Genomic DNA, 22,728 nt, shown 5'->3' on the forward strand with positions numbered 1-22,728 from the left:
GCGTGGCCATCCCTCCTGAGGGGTGATTTCTCACTTTTCATCTCTCCGTCTCTCTCTGTCTCTCTGATGAGCACACGCACCCTGTAGCAAAAACCTTTTAAAAAAATAATAATACAAATGAAAATGGAAGCTTTTCTTTTTAAACTGAGATTTTTGCCATAGGGCACATGCACTTGCCAGAGAGAGACAGAAAGCAAGAAATCACTCCCCGGGGGAATAGCCATGCCACAATCCCTTCTCCTCCATTCTCCTCTCAGGATTTGGAGTATGCATGCACATACACCCAGTGTGTGTTTAAGTCACAGAATCTGAGACTCAAACTGTGGTCAACTATGTGGGAGTCTAGTTACTCCCACCTTTATGCCATCTGCTGACCCCTGAAAATGGAAGTTCTTAGGGCAGAACATAAGGAACAGAATAAGAAAGATAAATACATGTAAAGGAATTATAGTCCCATGACATATGTATGCACTGTGTGTGTGTGTGTGTGTGTGTGTGTGATATGTCACATAATTCTGAGAAACAAAGCAGTAATGATTCTTCCCATGTATTTTTACTTTTAGAGTCAGGGAGATAGATAAACTTTCCCCGAATAATTTTTGTAAATCATTTCAAGATTTGTAATTTTATAATGTAAGTTGCAGAAAGTTGTATCTCAATCGATAAAAGAACTGTCTTCCTTATGATAAATATTTGCCTCTTCATGCTCATTTAGAGAACCATCGACAAGGGCATTTTGTAGCTATAGACATAAATGAGAATACATCTTCCATCATTTAGTCAATTGAAGTTAGGCTAAGGCTAGGAGGTTTCTTACATTTGTTTCAAATTATGTGAATTTCCCAGATCATTTTAACATTTGATTTTTATCTTAAAAGGAGTCATTTTTGTCCCTTATTATGCAACATATAATCAAAGCATGTTTTGAATTACAGAAGGTTGAGGGGACTTGGGTAAGCTGTATTTTCACTCATCAGTCTTAGTATGTGAGTTTAAAAATGTTACAAATTAAATCTTCCTAAATCGTTTCACAAAGAATGAAAAGACTATTAGATAAATCATGAATTATCTTAAAAATTGGGGTTAAGGGGCCAGCAGGTGGCATGGTGATTGGGGTGCTGGATTCCCACATGGCTGACCATGGTTTGAGCCTCAGACCTGCCAGCTTAAAAATCACACTAGGCGCTTGTGTGTGTGCCCAAAATCACAGGAGGAGAATGGAGGAGAAAGGATTGCAGTGTGGCCATTCTCCCCTGGGTGGTGATTTCTCACTTTCCCTCTCACTGTCTTTCTCTGTCTCTCTCTAGTGAGTGCATGCAGCCTGTGACAAAAAATCTTTAAAAAAATAGTTTGGGTTGATTTCCTTAATCAGAATCTTAAACAATAAGCAGTGGTTAGGAAAATAGCATGCACTGGAGTTTATTACACACAAATAAATATCCCTCCTGATAACTTACACTTCATGCATATATGAAGGGAGTGCAAAGTTCATGGAAAAACAGAACAAAATACAATTGTATTTTGTTGCCAAAATATTGAAATCCATGCACAGTCTTTTTTTTTTTTTTTTGAGAGATTTTCACTGTAGGGCGCGTGCGCTCGCCAGACAGACAGAGAGAGACATAGAGATAGAAAGCGAGAAATCACCCCCCAGGGGGGATGGTCACGCCACAATCCCTTCTCCTCCATTCTGCTCTCGGGATCTTGGGCACGCACGCACACGCGCCCGGCGTGAGTTTTAAGCCACCGGGTTCGGGACACGAACCACGGTCGACTACGTGGGAGTCCAGCGACATAGCCATTACACTAACTGCTGGTCATGCACAGTCTTTTCATTATACATATTTTATAACATGCATTTGATTCTTTCTTTAGAGAGAAAGAGCTTTTTGCTGTAGGACGTGTGTGCTCAGTGGAGAGATAGAAAGACAGAAAGTGAGAAATCACCCCTTGGGGGATGGCCATGCCACAATCCCTTCTCTTCCATTCTATTCTCAGGATTTTGGACACACACGTATGTGCATCTGGTGTGAGTTTTAAGATACCGGGTCTGGGACTCAAACCATGGTTGACTACGCTGGAGTCCAGCAACATGACCATTATGCTATTTGTTGGTCCCACATTTGATTCTTTCATATGCAGACATTTTTTTTATCATAAAGTGTGTGATAGTTTTTCAAAAAGGTTTTGAAAAATGGATACTATAAAAATACATGCATGGATTACAAATCATTTTTGCACCAAAATAAATTTGTAGTTTAAATATACTTTTCTATGTCAGCAGAAGGTGTGAAGGTTATGGCAGTTTTATTCTGACATGCTCCCAAATACGTATTATATGGCTATTTAAGTTTCTGAATATTGAAAGGGCCCATAAAATACTAGTTTTAAAGAACATTTTGGAATCCCCTTTATCTAAGATCATGCACCAGAAAGAGTGAACACTATATCATTTTTCAGATCAGTGACATTTGACAACCATTCAATCTAACTCAGTAACAATTTTCAATGATGTGATTAAGTGAATATTTGAACATAGCTGACATCTAAATTTTCACTCTAGGCATTTTAAAAACTGGTTTGGATTTGTGGTTTAATAATATATAGCAATGATCTTATTTGCTTTGTGCTATCTCACATTGTACATTTAAAGTGACTTGCTTGGTGGAGAAGATGCGGGATACTCCCACATGGCCTACCACAGTTTGAGTCCTGGATCTGGTGGCTTTCTTTCTCTCATTCTCTTTCTCTCTCTGGTCAAATTAAAATAAATAAATTAATAAATAAAATGAAAGATAAACATTTATTTTACAAAGAAAATCTACTTTTCCACCAAAATTTTAAGTCCTCTTGTGACTTGCTTGGTGGAGAAGATGCGGGATACTCCCACATGGCCTACCACAGTTTGAGTCCTGGATCTGGTGGCTTTCTTTCTCTCATTCTCTTTCTCTCTCTGGTCAAATTAAAATAAATAAATTAATAAATAAAATGAAAGATAAACATTTATTTTACAAAGAAAATCTACTTTTCCACCAAAATTTTAAGTCCTCTTATATAGGAGCCAAGAAGTTCTTTCCAACATTCTAGATGACAGAATTTGTTTTAAATCGTGTTAAATGCCTTTCTGAAATGCTTGCCATCCTGTAGTCAGCTAAAGAGACTTCTCCATATTCAAGAGAAACTCCTCAAGTATTTATATAATCCTTCCAAACATAATGCATTTAAAAGATCAAAAATGCAGGAAAAGCAAAGTAGTTTCACGCCCTAAAGCATGTGCTTTTATTCCACATTTAAGCTTTACACTATTTAAAATTTCAAGACTCATGAGCATAAATCATATGTATTTTCTTCCACTGAGAGATGTATTCATTGAACCTTTTATTATTAAATGATGAATAGTTTGATATGTACAACCTAATGGGTGGGTCCCATTGACATGGTGGACCTGCCTCTCCAAATGCAGGCTTTCTTTATTCCTTGTCATATCTCCATATTCTAGAGATTATTTTTATTTGAAGAAAATATAGAAATACACATTGGAAAATACTTTTAAAAAGCACATTTTCACCTAGAAACCTAGAATATATTATAAGACTTAATTCTGGGTACTCCCTATGAAGAAATTGTCCGAACCTTCAATGCTTAAGTGTCATATGTTTCGTCACTCATTCTATCTTTTTGACCACCCACCATCTGCCACACACAGTGTGGTGAGAACAAAGACAGATTTTAAGATGTACTAGTTCACAAAAAAAAAATTGCTTAAGGGCTACTGAAATGAGTTAAGTTTTTTTTTTCTCCCCCTGTATTTTGGCTGTGTTTAGTAGGACAATAATACATCACAGGGGAATTCTTAGCAATGAAGCTGTATTTTCATTATATGCAGCCTGTGTTCAACAGTAAAGATTTGAGGTAGTTAATAAAAAGAAAATTTTATACTCTTTAGAATATAAAAATGTTTAAAGGAGTTAAAGAGATTTAAAGGGGACCAGCAGGTGGCATGGTGGCTAAGGCTCTGGACACTCCCACATGGCCAACCACGGTTCAAGTCCTGGACCTGGTGGCTTGCTGTCTCACTTTCACTCTCTCTCTCAGTGTCTCTCTCTGGTCAAATTAAAATAAATAAATGAATAACTTTTAAAAAATGTAAAAAGGAAATTAAAACAAATATGTGAAAATCAAAATTTTGATGCTGGTAGTGTGATTGAATGTAAAATGCAGACTAAACATTTTGGCAAAGTAGCTCTTATAATTAAACTTAGCCAAAAATAATTAAAAATTGGGTTGGGGGGGATGTCATAGGGCATGTGTGCTTGCCAGAGAGCCACACAGAGGGGGAGAGAGAGAGAAAGTGAATCATTTCACTGGGGAATACAATGTTTGTTTATATTTTTATATTCCATAGAATATAATAAAAATATAGCAATTATTATTAATGTATTTCACAGATGATTCAGTGGATTCAAACCGCAGACTCATTTGACAATGACCCTATATTTGGTGAGTTACAGAGTTAACAGAATTTTCTTCTTAAGGGTCCTTGAGAACGAATGGGCATAAAATACAGATATTTTACAGGTGTATAGTTTGCAAAGAAAATACAATATAAGAAACTGGGACCAGCAGTTGGTGTAATGGCTATGTTGCCGGAATCCCATGTAGGCAACCTCAGTTTGAGTCCCGGACCCAGTGGCTCAAACACACGCCGGGCATGTGTGTGTGCAAGCCTAAGATCCCAAGAGGAGAATGGAGGAGAAGGGATTGCAGCATGGCCATCCCCCCTGGGGGGTGATTTCTCGCTTTCTGTCTCTCTCTCTTCTGGTGGAGGGATGTTCCCTATAGCAAAAACATCTAAAAAAAAAAAAAAAAAAAAAGAAAGAAAGAAAGAGAAAAAGAAAGAAAAAGAAACAATACTTGTCTACCATAAATTAACTTAAAAATGTGGAATTTAGGGGAACCAGCAGATGGTGAAAGGGTTAGTCCCAGACCTGGCAGCTTAAAACTCACACTGGGCACCTTGTGCCCAAGGTCCCAAGAGAATGGAGGAGAGGGGATTACGACATGGCTATCCCCGCTGGATGGTGATTTCTAGCTTTCTGTCTTTCTGTCTCTGTCTCTTCAGTGGGTGCACATACCCTATAGCAAAAATATCTCTAAGAAAAAAATGTAAATAAAAAAATTGAAGATTATATTTGAATACTGAATTTTATGAGTGATGAATGGAAGCAGTTTCTATTCAGTCAAAGATGTTTTATTCTGACATGCTCCCAAATACGTATTATATGGCTATTTAAGTTTCTGAATATTGAAAGGGCCCATAAAATACTAGTTTTAAAGAACATTTTGGAATCCCCTTTATCTAAGATCATGCACCAGAAAGAGTGAACACTATATCATTTTTCAGATCAGTGACATTTGACAACCATTCAATCTAACTCAGTAACAATTTTCAATGATGTGATTAAGTGAATATTTGAACATAGCTGACATCTAAATTTTCACCCTAGGCATTTTAAAAACTGGTTTGGATTTGTGGTTTAATAATGTATAGCAATGATCTTATTTGCTTTGTGCTATCTCACATTGTACATTTAAAGTGACTTGCTGAAAAATTGCCACCTTTTGATAGACAATTGATGACAGCAGTATACAGAACATAATTAAGAAATCTACCACTGTGGCAGCTAATATTAAATCATATCTACTAAGTTAAGTCCTTGTTAAATACCTATGATGTATTTCAATACTACACTTTTTGTAAGAATCTTTAAAAGGCATTGGGCAGCAGGTGGCATGGTGGTTAAGGCATATATTCCCACATGGCCAACTGCACGGTTTGATTCCTAGACCCAGGAGCTAAAACATGCCAGGCGTGTGTGTGTGTGTGTGTGTGTGTGTGTGTGTGTGTCCAAAATCCCAAGAGAAGAATGGAAGAGAAGGGATTGCGGAGTGGCCATTCCCCCTGGGCGTGATTCTTCACTTGCCCCCTCTCTCTGGCAAGTACGTGTGCCCTATAGCAAAATAAATAAATAAATAAACTCGGTGGGGAGGGGAGAGGCATTGGAATTTATAAAGAATAAGCATGGAAATCTTGAGAGGAAAGAAGGGACACAACTGGAAAACTTTATTGGCTAAAAAGAAAGACAGGAATCATAATCCAGTTTATTTATATATTATATTATTTATTTTCTTTTTCTTAAAGAATTATTTTATTCAGCTTTATTTATTTGTTTATTTTAAATTTGACCAGAGAGGGACATGGATTGAGAGAGATAGAGAGAGAGAGAGAGAGAGAGAGAGAGAGAAAGCGAGAAAGCAAGCCACCAGGTCTAGGACTAGAACCACGTTCGGCCATGTGGGAATCCAGTGCCCTAAACCACCACGCCACCTGCCGGCCCCCATAATGCAGTTTAAAACACCATAAACAGTTAAATGTATCTATCATATTTGCAATTACTAAATTCTCTTATCAGTAAAAAAGAATATTTGACTACAGATAAAATGTTTTAAAATGCAAATAATTGATAGAGAAAACTCAGTGACTGAAATTTAGTTATATTTAAGAAAAAATAGATAAATTTGAAAGTTAAAGTTACCCATTAAATATCTCTTTTGGGGCTGGTCCCATGGTACAGTGGTTACTCAATGCACAGAAGAAGCCAGAGGCCAACTAGAGTTTGAACCCCAGCAGAATGAAAAATACCCCAGGCACACCCAGGATCCTGAAGGAATAAAGAATTAATGGAAAAAGGCTTGTAGTGAGATCAGGCCCCATTCAGAATTCTCACTTTCTTTCTCTCTCCCCCCGTGGCATCAAAAATCCCTATAACATTTTCATTTACATGAACAAAAAGATTCAAGACCAGCAGATAGCATAGTGGTCACATTGGTGGATTCATACGTGGCCGACCATGGTTTGAGTCCCAGACCCAGTGGCTTGAAAATCATGCCGGGCGCGTGTGCACGCGTGTCCAAGATCCCGAGAGGAGAATGGAGGAGAAGGGACTGTGGCGTGGCCATCCCTCCTGGTGGGAGGATTTCTCACTTTCCCTCTCACTGTGTCTGTCTGTCTGTCTCTCTCTCTTCCCAGCGAGTTCATGTGCCCTAAGGCAAAAACCTCAAAAAACAAAACAAAGAGAGAAAGAGAACAAGAATTGAAGAACTGTGGAACTGAATTCAGAATGCTTAATGGAGGCGATTGCACACAAGAAGGGAAGGGGAATAAAATAATTAGATGAGAATGTTTTTCTTTTATCCAGGATTTGCTTTCTACCTTTCACAAGTTAAAAAAAAAAAAAAAAAGGATAAAAAAAAACAAAACAAAACAAAAAACACGACCCAAGAAGTTGTGGCTACATTTTCAATTAAAACTGCTGTGGAGACGAGGAGAGCCACTTGGTAGCATCATCCTCATTTCGCAGGATTTGGCACTTTTCTTCTGTTTGCTTTCCTAAACCACAGCCAACCTTATTACAAATGAGCTTTGCTCTCTGCAAATATTGTAATAAAGGTATCACTGCACTTAGAAGTACTTTCTTCTCAGTAAGTGGTTTTCCAAAATAAATTATTGATAGGGATAGCTTCATGCTTAAACAGCCACCACAGAGAATGCAAATCAGAACATGAACGTGGCATCGGCTCTACAGAGCTGAGCTGCGAGTAGCATTCAAGTTAGAATGTAGGACAGGGAAAGGAAAGGAAAGTGAGAACAGTGTGAAATCGAGGAGCTAGTTTAAATCCAGAGAATGTACTGTAACTATTGAGTAACGGCTGAGGGATAGGCTCATGTAGAGAAGACTCGAAAACAGGAGGAAAAGACAAAACGACCTTGACCTAAAATCTTCAAAGTGACAGAATATCCTTTTGAAAAGATGTGTCTAATGCTCCTTTAAGAACAAGAAAGGGCTAAGTTTGTAAATTATTTTAAAACCAGGCTTGTGCGGCCAGCAGTTGGCATAGTGGTTATGGTGACTGGACTCTCACATGGCTGACCACGGTTTAAGTCCCGGACCCAGGGGCTTGAAAATTATGCCAGGCATGTATGCATGTGTGCCCAAAATCCTCGGAGTAGAATGAATGATAAGGGATTGTGGCGTGGGACCAGCAGTTAGTGTAATGGCTATGTGGCTGGACTCCCACGTAGTCGACCGCGGTTCGCGTCCCGGACCCAGTGGCTTAAAACTCACGCCAGGCACGTGTGCGTGCACGCACAAGATCCTGAGAGGAGAATGGAGGAGAAGGGATTGTGGCATGGCCAACCCCCTGGGGGGTGACTTCTCGCTTTCTGTCTCTCTGTCTCTCTCTGTCTGTCTGGAGAGTGCATGAGCCCTAGAAAAGGAAAGAAATTTTTTTTTAACTTTTCTGTGGATAAGTTGCTATAATTTGGAGGCTTTTATATAATTTACTATTAGCAATTATCCTTTTTTTTTAATGTGAAAGAAAGTTTGTGTGAACACCATTCAAGGCATGTGTACATATGCACTCGGTATATTGTCTGGGGGGGCCAGGATCTGAACCACAGTTGGCCATGTGGGATTCAGTTTCCTTTGCACAGTGTTTAACCCCTGTGCTATGAGGCTGGCCCAATTTCATAAAAGTATAGATGAGTTTCTTACTGGTGTCCGATGTCATTGGATTTTTGAATAATTAAATAATTAACATATCAATATATAATTCGGTATACAAACCATTTTTGTTTCTACATCTCTTGTACTTACCTTTAATATGTTCTTTCTATTTTTAAGTTTCATCCATTTGTTTTTCCTCCCTTTTTCCTGATCAAATTTATAAGAGATTAGTCTATTTTATTACAAAGAACCAGCTCTTAAATTTATCTAGTGCTTCTTCTTCCTAATTCCTTCATTTATCTTTAGCTCCTACTTTCCTTAGAGCATTTTTTTCTTTTTATAACTTTTTTAGTTGAAAGTTTGCTTCCATTTGTTTTATCTTTTATTTATTTATTTTTTTAATGAAGATAAAAGCAAAGACAAAATTTGAACCTCAGGGTAGAACTTAAGCCATTTCTCATGGATTTTCACATGGAATTCTTTTTCTTACACAAATGTGATTTTGTACTTTTGGTTTCTAATTCAACATATTTTTAATTAATTGAATTTATAAATGTAGTATTAGTGTCTAGCGTTATATTATTATCCAAGAAATATGCATTTTAATCATTCTTTTTGGGTACTTAATGACATTTTCATTGCATTATAATATAGTAACCACTTTTAATTTGCACATGTGGTGAGAACATTTTTAAAGAATTATTTTATTTAACTTCATTTATTTATTTATTTTAGTTTGACCAGAGTGAGAAAGAGAGAGAGAGGAAGAGGGATCCTGAGAAAGCAAGCTGCCAGGTCCAGGACTCAAACCACGGTCAGCTATGTGGGAGTCCAGTGCCCTTAACCACCATGCCACCTGCCGGCCCCAGGTACACTCAACAACACTGGGCCCTAGTCGACATTAGATCCTCTGAATAAAAATTCTGAAGTCTCCAAGTGAATCAGAAAACACACACACACACACACACACATACATGAGACACTGGCAATACTGATTATACTGTTTGCCCCCACCCATTCACCCAGCTTCTTCGCTGCTTCCTGGTGTGCAATGGCTCTTGCTTCTGGCTGTGTTCAACCAATGAGCAGCACTGGCAAGATATTGGAGGGTTGGAGAGTGAGACTAAGGAATAGATACTCTCCCAGCTCCCTTATTAGGTCATGATTTGAGAATAACTGCATTTTTAGATACCTATGGTCTTGCTTGCTATCCAGTGACTTCCCCCCAAAGCGAGAGTTTTCATCAGGTTAAGGTAACATCTTTATCCACTTATCTTTAGATTTGGAGGAAGAGAAGTTTATTGATTCACGCTAGTCCCTCGATGTTTCATTATTCATTTTCACTTCTTTAAATCCTGCCCAGATTTCTGTAAATATTCACCTCATTACACTCTCTTCAACTCTGTTTTTGTGTATGCCATCTCTTTCCTATAAAAACAGTGAATGATACACTTGGCTTCACTAGATGCTTTGGGATTTTATGGTGTCTGTATCAGTGAACACCTCAGTGGTCTAAAATGAAAGGCTATTTCCTTGCCTATGGAAGACATCACATTAGATCCCCTGAGCTCTGGGCATTCCATCAGGGTGAGAGAAAAAACTCCCAATAATGACAGAGGTAGAATTTTCTGAATGCCTGAATGAGAGCTTAGATTTGGATATGGGTAATTTTTTTTTTTTTTGGAGAGATTTTCGCTATAGGGCGCGTGTGCTTGCCAGACAGACAGAGAGAGACATAGAAACAGAAAGCGAGAAATCACCCCCCGGGGGGGATGGTCACGCCACAATCCCTTCTCCTCCATTTTCCTCTCAGGATCTTGGGCACGCACGCACACGTGCCTGGCGTGAGTTTTAAGCCACCGGGTCCGGGATGCGAACCACGGTCGACTACGTGGGAGTTCAGTGACATAGCCATTACGCTAACTGCTGGTTCACGGATATGGATAATTTAAATAAAATTATTACATGATTGCTTTTCTTGCAAATCTAACATTATGGGGGATTTATACATATTGCATACATATTTTATAAAGCTATGTACTACGGGGAGGTAGATGGTAATGCTGTGGGTAATGCAACTGGATTCACATAGGACAGGTCGTGAATTCATGTACTATGGCCTACCTGAGCATACTGAGCATCCACACACATGACCATGATCTGGGCCAGCGGAGACTGATCATAGTGAGAGGACTATTTTAAGGTTGCCTGTCTCTGTCTCTGTCTTTGTGTGTGCATGTGTGTGTCTCTCAGAAAAGAAATAAATGAGTAAATATTTACAAAGAACTATCTATTATGGGGGCCCAGCAGGTGGCATGGTGGTTAAGGGCGCTGGACTTCCACATGGCCGACCGTGGTTTGAATCCCGGATTTGGTGGCTTGCTTTCTCTGTTTCTCTCTCTCACTCTGACACTCTGTCACTCTGAAATAAGCAAATAAAGTTAAATAAATTTTTTAAAAAGAACTATTATGCAGTAGAGTAGAAAAATCACTATTAAATATGCAATTTATGTTATTTAGAGTTCCTATTGTTTTTTGGTGCTAAGTATGTTGTAATTTGAAAATGGTGAATTAAAGGCTTTAAATAAAAACATACTTCCATCTATTTTTCTTTGCAGTTTTAGCAGTATTTCTATCATGCAGTAAGTTGTATTATGGTTTCCTTATTATACTTTTAAAAGAGATGTTGCCTGACGGTGTATGTGCTCACCATAGAGAGACAGAGAAAGAAAGAAAGTGAGAAAGCACCCCCCCAGGAGGATGGCCACACCACAGGCCCTTCTCCATTCTCTCCCCTTTTGGGATTTGGGGCAAATACACACACACATGCCCAGTGCATTTCTGAACTTGCTGGGTCCAGGATTCTACCTGCACAGTCAGCTATGTGGGATCCTACTGCTTTGACGACCATTCAAGGGGCTGGCCCAATTGATTAAATGTTTTTTGAGTAAAAATGGTAATCTTTTAAAAGTGCCATTCATTTTTCTCAGTTATTAGTTATCCTATCACAGTTTTTGATTCGTTTGTTTGTCACAGAGCATGTGTTCTTGCCAGAGAGAGACAGAGGAAGTGGGAGATAATATAGCATCCCCATGAGGATTTGTTACACCGAAATCCATCCTTCACCATCTCTTTCTCTCCTTTTGGGATTTTGAGCACATACCCACACATGCCCAGCATATTTTTCAAGCCACTGAATCTGAGACTCAAGCTGCACAGTTAACCATGTGGGATCTAGTACCTCAACCACTGGGCCATAGAGCCAGCCTTATCACTGATTTTTAAAATAATTTGTTTTATGAGTCATCGTATTGGTCAGGGTTCTCCAGAGAAACAGAACCACAAGACTGAATATATATATAAAATAAGGGGGGGCCAGCAGTTAGCATAATGGCTATGTTACTGAACTCCCATGTAGTTGACCATGGTTCACATCCTGGACCTGGTGGCTTAAACTCATGCCGGGTGCGTGTGCTTGCGTGCTCAAGATCCTGAGAGGAGAATGGAGGAGAAGCGATTGCAGTGTGGCCATCCCCCCTGGGAGATGATTTCTCACTTTCTGTCTCTCTGTCTTTCTGGTGAGCACATGCACCCTATAGCAAAAACTTAGCCTATATATATATATATATACACACACACATACATATATACATACATATATAAAATAAGGGATTGATGGTAGGAATGATCTCGTGTGATCACAAGCAGAAACCCCACAATAAACTGAAAGCTGGAAAGAGCTGATTCAAACTGGTTTGGTTTCAGTCTGATCTGAAGGAGGTCCTCACAGGCTACAGGCCCAAAAGCCCTTAGGCTGCTTCTGCTATGAGTCTGGAGTCTAAAGTTAAAGTACTTGGAGTCTGAGTGTAGGGGTGCAAGGGCCAAGATCTAGCAAAACCGACCCAGAGCCAAGTACAGGAATAGGGTTGGAGCAGGTTGGGGCTCTGAAAGGAAAAGGAAAGGGAGGAGGGGGAAAGGAAAGAGAACCCCATTTCCTATGTTTGTCCCTCCGACACTCCCTGCCCCCTAACCCCCCCACCGCACACCCTCCCCCATAAGGTGATGCTAATCTACACTAAGGCAGGTCTCCCTCTTTCCTCCTGCTGACTCCCAGCCCATCTGGTCAGGGAGTACTCTAACAAAAACAGGAATTTAGAAACAATGTTTCATAAGCCTTGCAGACATCCTTCAACCTAGTCAAGTTGACATCCAATATTAACCATCACACTCACTTAATATATAATACCTAATTTTTTTTTAGAGAGAGAGAAATTTTTACCATAGGGCTCATGTGCTCCCCAGAGAGAAAGAGATAGAGAGATGGAAAGTGAGAAATCACCCCCCCCCCGCCCCGGGAGGAATGGCCACACTGCAATCCCTTCACCTCCATTCTCCTCTTGGGATTTCTGGCACTCACACACACTTAAGCCCCCAGGTCCGGCACTCAATCGTGGTTAGCTAAGTGAGAGTTCAGTGATATAATCATTACACCATCTGCTGGTCCCTATAATACATTTTTTCTTTTAGTCATTGTCATTTCATTTATACCTGAGTCCAAACCCTAGCCACGGCTTAACATCTTTTTCCCTTCCTAGTCCCACCTTACTACCTCTCTTATCCCCTTCCCTACCCACCCCCCATACTCAATTAGTTCCATCTACTACTTATCACTCATTCTAAATTTTCAGTTTAATTAATTAATTAATTTTACTTCACGTCCTTTTTTTCTTCCTGGACCAGCTGCCTATAGATAATACCATGACTCATTTCCTTCAGATTTCTTCCCAATACCTATCTATTTCTTCCTATTCTGTTTATTCCCAAAACTCCTATTTATCCCTTCTCCATGCACTTACCTATCACTACATACTATTTAAAAGGAAATTTTAAATAGTCTTACCTACCACTAAATGTAATGTTCTTATTTGTTTATATCCTGCCCCAGGCTCATTTATTCATCTGACCTAGAAGACCCTATATATATATATATATATACAGGAGAGGTTTTTTGCTATAGGGTGCGTGCGTGTGCCAGAAAGACACAGAGAGAGACGAAGAGATAGAAAGTGAGAAATCACCCCCCAGGAGGGATGGCCATGCCGCAATCCCTTCTCCTCCATTCTCCTCTCGGGATCTTGGGCACACACGCACACGCGCCCAGCGTGAGTTTAAGCCACTGGGTCTGGGACTCAACCTGCAGTCGACTACATGGGAGTCCAGCAACATAGCCATTATGCCAAATGCTGGTCCACCACCCAAAGCTATTTCTAATGAATTAAAAAATACACCTGCTCTGAACATTCTCTGAGTGAATTGTGTGTTAATCCTTTATGATAATAATCAAAGGCTAATAAATTTGCATCTTGAGATATTTTCCATTTGTTTTATACTTCATTTTATTATGAAATTATAAGGTAGTATATCTGCAAAATGCACTTACTTTTAAACACTTGTGTCCTTTGTCTTCTGACCTGTGGATAACTCAGGTAAAGATTATTTCACTCTGGGTTTTGGTTTCATCTTGAGGGGGTTTTACTCGAGATGCTGTTATTTAATTCAGAGATCCCAGTTTTATGCTGTTCCTCCTTAAGTCTCTGGCTCATATGAGAGTATGATGGAAATTTACTTTTGAAGAACTCATCAAATTATACCCCTTATTTTAAAGCCTTTCCCTGCTAAAATATTAAAAGGTTATCGTCTCTCTATGAAATATGGCCTTCCAAAAAATGATTCACACACTACATTAATCACATTCCAATACTGTATATTCTCTTATCACATTTATTCAAAAATTTCATTAGAAAATATGGGGTCTATGATCAGATTAATAAATATGGCCATCATTTGGAGTTTAGGAGGCTATAAGGTTGGGTTTAATTTCCCTTCATAGTTTCCTCTTTTTAACCTTTTTAAAAATGAAGCATAATGTATATGTACATAATAGCATATTTAAGTGTATAGCTTGATGGATTTTTGTCAAAGTAAATGCACATGTGTAAAAATCACCAGGTCAACACATAGAACATTTTAAGCACCTTGGAAGATTCCCTTACGCACTTGACTGCCTCAGCCCTTCCAAAAGCTAACCGCTCTCCGAAATTTTAAACCCATGAGAACATTTTGCAGCAGCCAAGAAAATCAGATAACCTGGTTAACCAGATACAAGGATGCATTATAAAACTGGTTATCCCCGTGAAATATTTGTTCCCATGTAAACAAACAGAGCAATGTAAGCAAAGTCCAGAAGTAGATCCACATATACACTGACATTTATGACACATCTTGTATTTAAGAGCAATGAAGAAGCAACATTGATTTTAATAAATGGTGTTATATCAATTTGATTCCAAATAGAATGAAAAGATTGAATCTTATCCCATTCTTCACATCATAAACAATTATAAAATTCCAATGAAACAAAAATTCAAATTCAAATGTTAAAATAATAAATCTTATGGGACCAGCAGTTGGCGTAATGACTATGTTGCTGGACTCCCATGTAGTCTACTGCAGTTAGAGTCCCAGTGGTTTGAATTCATGTGTGTGCATGCATGCCCAAGATCCTGAGAGGTGAATGGAGGAAAAGGGATTGTGGCATGGCCATCCCCCTTTGTGGGTGATTTCTCACATTCTATCTCTCTGTCTCTCTCTGTCTTTGTGGTGCACGCACACGCCCTATAGCAAAAAAACTCTCAAAAAAAACAACAAACCTTATATAGATAAAAACAATGACTATGGGGATCAGCAGTTAGCGTAATGGCTATGTTGCTGGATTCCCACGTAGTCGACCGCGGTTCATGTCCCGGACCCAGTGGCTTAAAACTCACGCGGGGCACATGTGCGTGCATGCCCAAGATCCCGAGAGGAGAATGGAGGAGAAGGGATTGCAGCATGGCCATCCCCTCTGGGGGGTGATTTCTCGCTTTCTGTCTCTCTGTCTCTCTCTGTCTGTCTGGCGAGTGCACACGCCCTATAGCAAAAACCTCTTAAAAAAAAGAATATAAAAAAATGACTATGGGTAGGCAAGTAGCCTTGTAATATTTTATATTACAGACATGTAAAAGTTAAAATGAACTATATCAAAATGAAAAATTTGTTTTTATTAATAGACGCCATTGAGTGAATAAAAAGGTAAGCAATAGAGACGAAAAGTATATTTGTAACAGGTAACACAATGGGCTCATAACCAGAATATAGGAATGACTCATAATTTTGATGCAGTTCAGGTTAATTTTCTTTTATACAATCATGCTTTTGATTTAATACCTAACAATTATTTGATTATCCCAAAGTCACATAGATTTCCTTATATGGTCTATCTGTTTTATTGCCAGGATTTTTTCCTGTTCCTATATTGATAACTGTGAAGGTAATGATTATATGTTATAGGAAACATCACATTTTCAAACTCTATAATCAGTATAAGAAAAAAAAAACTTATCAAACAATATGTATGGCTACATTAACTGACCATTTTATGGGAGAAATCACCACTCAAGAGGGATGGTCCCACCACAATCCCTTCTTTATTCTCTCAGGATTTGGGGCATACATGCAAATGTGCCTGGAATGAGATTCAAGCCACTGGGTCCAAGACTTGAACCACGGTTGGCCATGTGGGAGTCCAGTGATGAAACCATTACACCATCTACTGGTCCCTTTAATTTTCTTTTTTAACTTTAGTTTTAAAAATATCTTACACAGGGCCAGCAGGTGGCATAGTTGTTAGGGTGCTGGACTCCCACATGACCAACTGTGGTTCAAGTCCTGGACCTGGCAACTTGCTTTCTCACTTTCCCTCTCTCTCTCCCTCTCTCTATGTCTCTCTCTGGTAAGTACATGTTCCCTACAGTACATTTAAAAAAAATAATAGGAATTAAGACAGTCCATAGACTGTTTTCTTCTAACTGGAGAACAATTGAAAATACCGAGTTAATATCTTCATAAAATAAAACATAGACTATTTCTGTGAAATAACTTTCACAGAATAACGGTGATAAACACCCTAAATTCATAAAATCAGCCAGTTACTGTACAATCTTCACTTCCATATCCTGTGCAATGTTCCCTCTTCTCAGATGAGTGTATGTTGGGGAAGTACAAGTTAGTATTAATATATCACTGCCTACAGTTATTTTAAGAGGATCTGATCAATGTGTTTGAATGTTTCCTAGAAAAAGGCGTGTGATAAAATTAGGAAGCTACCGTAAGTACTCTGTAAATGCATTGGTTGACTAGAAAGGCTTTAGGGAGTTCATAGGAAAGGAGAACTCACGCCAAAGTCATGATAGAGAGAAAGGAATTTCAGTGTCTCTCAGAGGAGACCAACACTCCTCTAATGTGCCCATGTGTTTAGCCATGTTTGTTTACTTTGCCTAATATAACACATATCTTTTCATCCAGTTGAACCAAACCAAATACAGGAGTAGGAAACAAATCTGTAATTCTCACCCTGAGTTAAAATTGCAATTTGTTTCTGTGTAATTTAGGCTTTCTGTATAATTTATAATATGCTTGAATATAGTGCTTAATAAATGTTGGCTTGATTCAAACAAACTGCATTATCTGGTTTGCACACAGCATATAAGAATAATTTTCAGTATGGTAAAATCCATGTGTTGCACAGAACACTGCTTTAAGTAACTGAGTTCACCGCAGGATTTAATTTGTTACAAAATATAGTTCCATCAGGTAAAACCTGAAAACAGCAAGGAGTAGCCTATCAGGCCTGGGCTACTCCTCGCTGTAACTGCAAGCCTTTGCTTTCTGAATCACATTAGCCTCAAGCAGACGCACATAAACTAGAACATGTGTTCCCAAGAACTGCTTTGATTATAAAAGAACTCAAGAAGCTTTCTCTGAGTTTCAGGCCAGAGCCCTCACTCACACATAAGCGTGCTGTCTCATGCCACCCAGACTCTGTCCAGGTCATCACTTACATTATTTTTCTGCAAGACCCGTAGTGCCTTGTTGACATTGTTCAGGGCATGAACTCTTGTAGATCCTTTTTCTTTTGGCTGAAAAGAAAATGAAACCATGTTCACAGCCCAGCAGAGAGACCAACAATCTATTAGAAACGAAACAATTTATAAGTTTCACTTTTCAATTTGAATATTTTAAGTGAACACAGCCTGTGAGGCATTACTGTGATGAATCTAAGGGCTTTGAGATAATTGTTCGTAGCATAATACCTGTGTGGCATGAACCACCCATCCCCAAGAATGATAGCTTCTTTTTCTTTCACAAAGGCTATAATCCTGTAGCCTAGTTGGGGATTATTGCATGACCACCAAAGAGAGAAACACCAGCACACAGAAGGACTGTCATAGGAGGAGTCTTCAAAAACTTAATGGAAAAGACATTGTTATAAAAGGACTGTGTATGGGTTTCAATTTTTTTGCAATGAAATTGACTCAAATTTATTTATTTAGCTATAGGGTATGTGCATTCTCTGGAGAGAGACAGAGAGACAGAGAAAGTGAAAAAAACACCCTTCAATGAGAATGGCCATGTCATAATCCCTTTTTTTCCATTGCTCTGTCAGGATTTTGAGCTCACACATACATATAGCTGGTGTTAAATTTGTACTTTAATTCCATTTTTCCATAATTTTTAAACATAGCTATTCCTTGGGATCAGCAGATGGTGTTAACGGTTACATCACTGGACTCCTACATGGCCAACAGCGGTACAAGTCCCAGACCTGGTGGCTTGAAACTCACTCCAGGCACGTGTGCATGCATGCCCAAAATCCCAAGAGAAGGGATTGCAGGGTGGCCATTCCCCCAGCGTGTGATTTCTCGTGTTCTCTCTCTCTCTCTCTCTCTCTCTCTCTCTCTCTCTCTCATCTCTCCAGCGAGTGCATGCACCCTATAGCAAAACATTTTTTTCTAAAAATAATTATTATTCCTTAAAAAAAACACACAAATGGCTATTGCCATGTCCTGGCCAGAAAGAGGGAAAGTGAGAAAGCATCCTCCAGGGGGATGGCCATGCTGCAATCCTCCTCCTCCATTCTCTTCTTGGGATTTTGGACATACACACACACACACACACACACACACACACATATGCATGTGCCTGATGTATTTCTCAAGTCACCAAGTCTGCAACTATCGCCGTGCAGTTAGCCATGTGGAATCCAGCTGCCTTAACCACCATGCCACCAACTGCCCTGTATCCCACAATTTTAAAAATTCATTCCTATGTGTACAAGCTTGTTAAATTTCCACACATTTTAGGAATATTTAAAGAAGATTAGAGTCCAGCAAAATTATATGCAGTCTTTACAAAACCCATGAAAAATAAAAATAAAGTAGGAGTTTATTTTGGTGCAAAAAAGCTTTGAAATTCATGTATGGCCTTTTCAGAATACATGCTTTCCATGAACTGTTTGAAGACCCTTCATGCAATACCAAGTAGGGATAAAGGAAACTATTTGTGTGAATGTTATCTTAATTGCAACTCCAAACCTCAGTCATCTTTGGTTCCCTAACGCTTGCTCTCAATCACAAAAATTATATCTCATCCTGTAATTGTTCAACTAACATCTGTGTAGTTCATTACAACATACGAATTAACTCATTTGTTCAGTTGTGGGGTTTGGGAAATCTTACCAGCATGATACTTATTTACTACCTTGCTAGATTTTTGTTTCCTTTACCTTAATATTAACAGAAGCCAGAACATGTGCCAATCTCTTTTCCATCCCTCTTCACTGTTCCTCCTTGCATTCATCCTACTGGGTTGTCAGATAAGCCATAACATATTTTTTTCTGTTTTTTTCTACGCAAAAATGCACCATGACTTTTCCAACAACCCAATATATATCTTCAACAATGTCGTGAAGCAAGTCCACTGCTAATGGAAATCACTTGCATAGCTTTCATCCCAAACTTAGGGTGCCTATTGATAAAGACATGAGCTACAAAAACTGAACTGCCTGAGTTCAACTTTTCAAACTCTGCCACTTTTGTGCTATGTGACTGCACAAATTTCTTAATCTCCCTGTACATCACTTTCCTCATCTGTTAAAACAGTTAATAATTGTTCCTTCTGATCGTTGGGAGAATTCAATGTATTACTACATGAGGGGACTTGAAAACATGTGTGGAAAATGGGATTAAAGTATGAGTTTATTTTGGTGCAAAAATTGTGAAATCTATGCATAGCTTCTTCATAACAGGAATTTTCCATGAACATGTTGAAGACCCATTTTATAAAGCACTTAATTTGGTGCTTGTCACATAGCAGATACAATATAATTATTTGCTATTATTATTATTGAGCTCATAGTATGTGCCAGGTACTTTGAATGTGCGACTTCTAATTTCTCTTGCAAGGCAAATAGTGTCATCTTCCTTGTACAGACAATGAACTGGACGTTAAGAACTTATATTATATAGCTATACGAGTAATAGTTTGTCTATTTAGGATCTCATCTTCAGTTTGTGCGTATAGAACCAGTCTTTCCAGCTGATTTCCTTCCATGTTCCACTTTTTTCTTTCTTTCTTTCTTTTTTTAAAGATGTTTTTGCCATAGTGTGTGTGCGCACTCACCGAAGAAAGAGACAGAGACAGTGAGAGGGAAAATGTGAAATCACCCCCCAGGAAGATGGCCATGCGGCAACCCCTTCTCCTCCTGGGATCTTGGGCACGTATGCACATGCGCCCAAGGTGATTTCCAAGCCACTGGGTCTGGAATTTGAACCGCAGTTGGCCATGTGGAAATCCAGCGACATAACCACTACACCATCTGCTGGTTCCCCCCATCTTCAACCTTTTGTGTATATCAATCAAGTAATTTGTTTTCTACTTCTTAAGTCCCCCTCACACACACTTTTCAGCATTGTTCTTGTTCTTCTCAAGCAATTCCTCACCTTAGAACACCTTGCCCTTTGCACTGCCTGCCACACTTTCCAAATTAAGCTAAAGCACCCGAAGTGTCACAATGACTCACCTGATACCCTTTACCAAACAGTATTGATGTCTTGCTTCTTCAACTTCTCACAGTTTTTAAAGATAACCTTGTGAAAAAGAATCTCCATGTTTTCCTCCTAGAATATTTTCCTCCAAGATTACCAAAATGATATAGATTTACATTTTGGTATTTTTTCCCTACTTCCCACCACAAAGAGGAGGAAAATAAGGCTACACAGAGCCTTTAGAAGTAAGGAAAAGTAGCCAAAAAATAAATAAATCGTGTGTGTGTGTGTGTGTGTGTGTGTGTGTATTATAGCATGCAAATCTAACAGTAATTTTAGGAATTTAAAGTTCTGAAAATAATTATTGAAGTCAATCCTCTGCCACATATTTAGACAAAATATTACCTGTTAGCTAGTTGATAAGATTTGGCAGCATTTTCCTATGCTTCCATCTCAAACATACAAATATACATGTCTCTATACACATGTGCGTACTTATCAGCACGAAAGAAATTCTACTCTTAAAAAAAACTGCAAGCAGGACCAGCAAATGGTGTAATGGTTATGTCACTGGACTCCCACATAGTCAATCGTGGTTCAAGTCCCGGCCTGGCAACTTAAAACTCACACTGGGGTGCACATATGTGTGTGCCCAAAATCCCAAGAGGAGAATGGAAGAAAAGGGACTGCAGCATGGCCATCCTCACTGGTTTTAATTTCTCACTATCTGTCTCTCTGTCTTTCTCTGTCTCTCTGGTGAACGCATGCATACTATAGTAAAAAATCTTGCTCTGAAAAAAAAGCACTGCAAGTTCTGATCCTAAAGTGGCAGCTAAAATGTATCCTTCTTAAAGTCTCTCTGGGGGAAAATTTCAATGTTCTGGTTGTAAGGCAAATATCTCCCTTTTAACCCTGCAGATGCACTGAGCCAATAATGTATATGCAGATACTTCCAAGTAGGATACTGAAATTTCTGTTCAATAACTTACACTACTTTAATTAGATGTAGAAGATGTATCACTACAGAAACTATTAGAATTCAAGAGGGTCGTTCCCGGATGAGGGATGACAGATCTGTGACTAGAACAAAGAATGGATCACAGATCCGTTAGCAGCAGTATCTGAAATCATGAAGTGAATATTGGTTTGTGTGAATGTTTAGTGATTTATTTTTCCCTACCACTCACCCTCTACTGGTGAACCCTGCAGAACTGTTGTTTGCCATTTTTTCTCCAGTGTCTGTTACTTCTTTGATTCAGTTTTATCTCTGCATCTATGCATGTATGTATGTTTGCATATGGGGACTTCAAAAATTTGTGAAAAATGGAATGAAAATACAAATTTATTTTCGGTCAATTTTGAAATCCATGCATAATTTTTTCTTGATATGTATTTATCGTGAACTTTCTGAAGACTGCTCATATATATGTGTGGTGTGTGTGTATATATATATATATATATATATATACACACATATATATATACATCGATGTATATTACATATCAAATTTTCAATCCTTTGATTTCTTTAAATTTTATTTTGAAGAAATTCATTATTTTATTTATTTATTTATTTATTTTTTTGGAGAGGTTTTCACTATAGGGCGAGTGCGCTCACCAGACAGACAGAGAGAGACATAGAGACAGAAAGTGAGAAATCACCCCTCACGGGGGATGGTCATGCCACAATCCCTTCTCCTCCATTCTCCTCTCGGGATCTTGAGCACACACGCACAGACGCCTGGCGTGAGTTTCAAGCCACCGGGTCCGGGACGCAAACTGCAGTCAACTACGTGGGAGTTCAGCGACATAGCCATTACGGTAACTGCTGGTTCCCAGAAATTCATTCTTTTAGACATTGTACCTATATGAATAGGTGTAAGTCTGACAAAAAATGGTTTGGGTAATGGAAGGATTGACTTAGTCTGTGACATGACCAGAGAGAGTCATGGCACCACTTCTTTAAGTGGTTTTACAGATACTCAGAGGTAGAGACCAATGTCTTGTGCATAGTATGGGTTATAACACCCATAGTAACTGAAAGAATGTTCATAAGCACTTGGAAGACACTGGAATATTTGTGTATAATAATTGAAGGCAGGCCTGAACACAGAACATAGGAAAAATTTGAGACACACAGTCACATGCTTACTAAATATACACACACACAATATATAAGTACATATAGGTACATATAGTGTATTCATATAAAATGTTCTCATGATCATATGGTATGG

At 38.7% G+C, this 22,728-nt stretch overlaps 1 protein-coding gene across 1 annotated transcript in view; it reads right to left on the reverse strand.

Annotated features, from left to right (window-relative positions):
* Positions 1–22,728, reverse strand: part of LOC102471338 (dystrophin-like) — a gene marked incomplete at its 3' end in the record, with an annotated part of 269,792 nt that overhangs the window by 243,724 nt on the left and 3,340 nt on the right. The window contains exon 3 of the mRNA XM_027775726.1: positions 17,507–17,584. Coding sequence (XP_027631527.1) covers positions 17,507–17,584 — 78 coding nt within the window. The remainder of the gene's footprint in view (positions 1–17,506; positions 17,585–22,728) is intronic.

Source organism: Tupaia chinensis, unplaced genomic scaffold (genome assembly GCF_000334495.1).
Source record: "Tupaia chinensis unplaced genomic scaffold, TupChi_1.0 Scaffold000600_2, whole genome shotgun sequence".
Classification (NCBI taxonomy): Eukaryota; Metazoa; Chordata; class Mammalia; order Scandentia; family Tupaiidae; genus Tupaia; species Tupaia belangeri.